The sequence below is a fragment of the Tupaia chinensis genome, unplaced genomic scaffold (genome assembly GCF_000334495.1).
Source record: "Tupaia chinensis unplaced genomic scaffold, TupChi_1.0 Scaffold000314_1, whole genome shotgun sequence".
Lineage (NCBI taxonomy): Eukaryota > Metazoa > Chordata > Mammalia > Scandentia > Tupaiidae > Tupaia > Tupaia belangeri.
In genome coordinates, this window is record NW_006159807.1 from 2,521,998 (window position 1) to 2,527,534 (window position 5,537).

Consider the following 5,537-nt stretch of genomic DNA (forward strand, 5'->3'; position numbering starts at 1 on the left):
AGAAATCACTCCCCAGGGGGGATGGTAACGCCGCAATCCCTTCTCCTCCATTCTCCTCTCAGGATCTTGGGCACGCATGCACACGCGCCCAGAGTGAGTTTAAGCCACCAGGTCCCAAACACGAACCACGGTCGACTACGTGGGAGTCCAATGACATAGCCATTACGCTAACTGCTGGTCCCAATTGTTGTCTTTCTTAAAAACTAAACCCAATCTAATCTCCAGCCACAGGGCCAACACCAGCCACACTTATCTTTTTTTTAAAGAGAGATTTTTGCTATAGGGCTCGTGCACTCGCAATAGAGAGACAGAGAGAAAGTAAGAACTCACTCCCCATGACGATGGCTATGCCACAATCCCTTCTCCATTCTCCTCTTGGGATCTTGGGTGTGTAACCAAGTGATGTAACCATTATACCATCTGCTAGTCCCTGGCCACACTCTATTGAAGCCCAGTCTCAAGAGTCCCAGGTACTCTCCATCTAACCCTGCCAGAGGAAATGAATGTTGATGTTTGTAGAACATGGGCTTTAGTGTTTTAGGACAAACAGCTGTCTGCTCAGACCAAACGACTCTCATCAAACAAGCCACGAAGATGAGGCTCTGGTTTCCACAAAACAAAGGGGCTTGCTCACCAGCCATCCTTCATTACAGTAAGTTTTTTCATTAAGACCTGACTCATGGTGTATTTAAAATGTAATGCAGTGGGTCAGCCCTGTAGCATAGTGTTTAAGCATTACACATAGGGGGCCAAATCCCACACAGCCACCCTGGTGGCTTAAAAACACATGCCAGGCACATGGCATGGTTGCCTTAAATTCTTATGGGACCACAGAATGGAGGAAAAAGGATTTCAGTGTGACCACAACCTCATTTAGGAGAGGTTCCCCCCCAGCTCGTGAGCATGCATACCCTCTGGCAATTAAAAAATAAAAGTAAAATATAATACAGGGGTTATACAGTTTTATAGCTGTATGTCACACTGCAATACTCACATGGGAAGTCCCAGAATTGCATCCTCTGGTCTCCCCATGTACCCTGAGCCTGTGCACACATGTGATCCTTGGTGGCTGAGGCTGGGAATAGACTGCAGCGTCAGACCCTATCAGAGATCTCTCTCTCTCTCTCAGAAGAAATAAAATGATATATATCCATAGATACAATGCAGTTCATACTCCATTGCCAAGGGTATAGCAGTTGTGTAAAGTGAGGCACACCTGCAATAGCGTGAGGGCCTCAGTGACTCCTTGGCTCCAGGGCTGAGGGCAGCCAGCTGTCACTGCTGCAAACAGGTGGTGTAAGACAATAGCTCCACGGAGTGGAGTCACTTTCCAAACTCTCTAGCGGCCAAGCATCCAGCCAGAGAGTGCCAGTGAGCAGAACAGGCCAGCACTCAGCCTCCAGTCCACCAGCACCAGAGCCCATGGAGCCCTGGCCTCTCCTCCTGCTGCTTGGCCTTTGCTTAGGTAAGTGTTGGGGTCGGAAAAGGGAGACCCTCTTTCAGGCTGAAGCACTGGAGCCCCCTAAGCCAAAAGTCTTGCTTTTTGGTTGGGAACACAAAGAGTGACAGGGTCTCCCCAGCCACGGGCTGCCATGTCAGCTTCTTCCTGATATTGCCTCGATTGGTATTTTGGATAAAGATTTTTAGTTTGTGTTACCCAATTTAAAGAGGAGCTGCCTGGTCAAAGGCTCCAAGGTGGATACCCACGCCTCTCTGTCAGTGCTGGCATTACCATCATCCTATGAACGGACTCAGCACTGCTATCGTCCTGAGCTGCTTTAACATTTGAACAACTCTAGGGACTTGGAATGGCAACTTAAAAACACAAACAAGAAATTGAACAAGTCCTTCCATTGTTCTAGGAGAATTCTGGTAATGAAGAGCATTGATTGACAGCTACATGTGCTGGAGAGGGAAACCTGTTCATAATTGTAACAAAACAGTCTTCACTGAGATGAAATATTTGGCAACATTTTAAAATTTCTAAAATTAAAAAAAAATCCATATAAATCCATCCTTGCCTACATTTCTTTTTAAGGACATTACTATATGTTGGTTTGGATTTGAATTGAAACTATAAAACTTTGTTCAGCCTCTGACCCGCATTCTATTCTGGAATGTATCACAGCACAGCCACTGAAACACTATCCCAAATCCCAGACTTCCAGTAGAGGGGAATAGATCCTCACTGATTGCTTCACATAAAAGTTTACTGGTGGTATCACTCCACTGAGAAACAAGGTGGCTGACATCCTGTGATTTCTCTTCTCTAATATTGCTATGACAAACCCAGGCCTTCTAGGCAAGAAGTAAAGAGCTTTAAAATGATTTTTTTTGTAATAGCAGAGTTGCGAGAAATACCCTAAATTCAGTTAAATTATGTCCTGTGGGATTTGGACTTGATCCAACCAAATATGGCCTGGTAAGGAGTACATGTGTGAGTGTGTGAGTGTGTTTACAAAAACTACACTCAATAAAAATTCTTTAATGATATGATTCCACGTAAGAATCCTTAAAGAGATTTCTTAGGACACCAAAAACCTCCAAAATGCATGTTAGGCTAGTAATAGAAGGCTACAGTATCTGTTCAGATCACACTTAGAGTTGGCTGGTATCCATTCCTGTGAGTGGATCATAGAAATTTAGAGCTAGACTGGGCAGTCCAGTGTCTTCAATTCCTTATTATAAGGAAACTGTGGCTAAAAGACATCAATTGGCCTGTTCCACGTGATTTAATTTATAATTAATTTTTGGAATGTAAGCAGTTGGCGGCTCAGTTTATTACAGTCAGAAAACAGCCTGGAACAGCAAAGGCAGCAAGACATAAAGTATCAGATTGGAGATGAGAATTACCTGACATGACTAAGTAACAATTCAAAATTCTTTTGGCCCAACCCAAGGGGTCATTTTCTTCATAATCAGTGTGGTACAAAAAGTACACTCTGAGATTGCGGCGGAGATCTCCTATTTAAGATGAGTCCTTTGTGAACAGAATCCTCATTCACTTTTTCCTGTGTTAGCTTAGCACATCATGATCTCCGTTCTATTTATACAGCGGCTTTCGTTTCAACTGTTTCCTCTCTTCCGCCTCCGGAATCTCAAATATTTCACTGCCCCTTTACTTACGGGATATTACTTTTCAACTTGTTCACAATTATTTATGAATGATAAATGCCAGTCTCCATGATGGTAGGAAGACAGGATTCATGTCAGATCTACTTTTGAATAGCTCAAAGCTCAAAGCTCCTAAAATAAGGTTTTGCTCACAGTCAGTAATGTTGTGCTCACGGTCAATGCCAAGTCAACAGTTGATGAATGAATGAACGTTAAATAATTTTGCTAAAAGGGGAGATTTTGACATTATTTGTCTGTGTGTCTGTTTATTTATACTTTGCCTTTTTATGGAAGTAATTACTGTGGTTCATTGAATCTGTGAAGAACTGCTCCAATTCTCCAGACTACATTAGAACTGGGAAGGGAACTATAGAACTTTTCACTTCAAGTCCTGTAAGTTTTCTGTCACTCTACCCTGCTCTGGGGAAGAAAAGAGAAAAGGATACCAATGAAACCAATCTAAGAAACAAAGGCCTCCTGGAAAATTCCTTAGGAATTCTTTGCCGAAGGAACAAAGTCCCTTGCGATTGACTTGGGTGGGAGAGGGAGGGTGTAAGTCACTGGAATGCTGACCATACCGGTTCCCCCATTTTCTCCTTCTCCTTAACGGACCTTAGAATTGGACTACCTGTAACAAACAATCAGACATTTAAAAATAAGCAGCCCAGGGTAGCCTCAAAGCAGAAGCTTCATGACCAAGATGTGGATCGGGCCTTGGCTAGACAAGACATGGAGGACAGGGGACTGCCACGTCCCCAGGGCTCAGTGGGGTGACTGCAACAACTGGGCCTTGAAAAACACACTACCTTAAAGGATCCATACATGCAGGTAGGGAAAAGGCCATGTGAAGCCTCTGCATAGCTGGGTACTTGGGTGCCCTTAGAACCCTTTGTGGGGACCAGCAGTTGGCATAATGGATATGTCACTGGTCTCCCATGTAGTCGACAGTCCCAAACGTAGTGGCTTAAACTCATGCTGGGCGTATGTGCCCAAGATACCCAGAGGAGAATGGAGGAGAAGGGATTGCGGCATGGTCATCCCCCCTAGGGGGGGTGATTTCTCGCTTTCTGTCTCTCTGTCTCTCTCTGTCTTTCTAGCGAGTGCACATGCCCTATAGCAAAAACCCTTAAAAAAAAAAAAAAGAACCCTTTGTGTTCAGAAAACTTGGGAAGCTAGAAATAAAGAGTTAGTTGGGTGAGGGTTCCCTACATAGATTTCATGAAGAAAGCAATAAGGATATTTAAACTACACTGAACGTTTCAAAAATCTGGATGGAAATGATATGTTTATCTTTGGGGAGGAGTTTAATTTGCCTCCATGCTTACCTCTAACTAGCTGGGGAACCATAAATACATGGCTCAGTCTCTGCACCTCAGCTATCTCAGCTGTAAAGCAGGGATCAAGACTTACCTCAGGATCATTGTAAGAATCAATAACATAATACAAACACAGGGGCTTTAATAAAGCTCTACGGGGTAATGAGAACACACATTTGGGGGATCCAAATCAGTTCACTGCATAACCTTTTTTTTTTTTTTTTTTTGCTATAGGGCAACCACCAGAGAGAGACATGGGGGTGGGAAAAGTGAGAAATCACCCCCTAGAGAGGATGGCCACACCTCAATCTCTTCTCCTCCACTCTCCTCTTGGGGTGTTGGGTACACACACACATACACACACACACACACACACACACACACGGCCAGCATGATTCTCAAGTCACTGGGTCCAGATCCTGTCCCTCCCATTAGCTTTTTAAAATCTCCTCTTATATAAAGCACCTAGAAGAGTGTCTGACACATAACATGTTGTTTATTAGCTTTTTTTAATTGATTCATAACATAGAGAAAGTAATTACTTTTAAGTTAATAATTATTTTGCTGACAAAGTCTTCCAAACTTAGGACTACAGGAGAAAAATAATTTTAAAAAAGGATAACCTGTTTAAAAACAACAGGTTAGCACTACTGGGCAAAAAGGGAAAACAGTTCATTCAATCAACTTTTTAAAAGAATTATTTTATTTAACTTTATTTATTCATTTATTTTAATCTGACCAGAGAGGGACAGAATGAGAGACAGAGAGAGGAAGGGAGAAAGCAAGCCCCCAGGTCTGGGACTGGAATGACGTCGGCCACATGGGATTCTAGCGCTCTTAACCACCACGCCATCTGCTGACCCCCTCGATCAGGTTTTTAAAGGTTTCTTGGCACGAGAAGGAGCAATGGTGGCCTCAGCTATGACCTGTGGGAAGGGGGGAATCAGGTTACATGAATCAGCACAATGGATCACATGCCTTCTTCCTCTCCCAGCCCCACACTGTTCCCAGTCCACTAAGGTGTGACTTACAAAGATCCTTCATGAGGCACTGGCTGGAATTTGGAACACATTTCCTCCTAGGAATTATGGTGCACGCAGTTGTGAG

General features: G+C 43.5%; 1 protein-coding gene across 1 annotated transcript in view; it reads left to right on the plus strand.

Annotated features, from left to right (window-relative positions):
- The first annotated feature begins 1,422 nt into the window (after positions 1–1,422).
- Positions 1,423–5,537, plus strand: part of CHRNA1 (cholinergic receptor nicotinic alpha 1 subunit) — an 18,644-nt gene continuing 14,529 nt past the window's right edge. The window contains exon 1 of the mRNA XM_006151116.1: positions 1,423–1,465. Within this exon, the coding sequence (XP_006151178.1) occupies positions 1,423–1,465 (43 nt within the window). The remainder of the gene's footprint in view (positions 1,466–5,537) is intronic.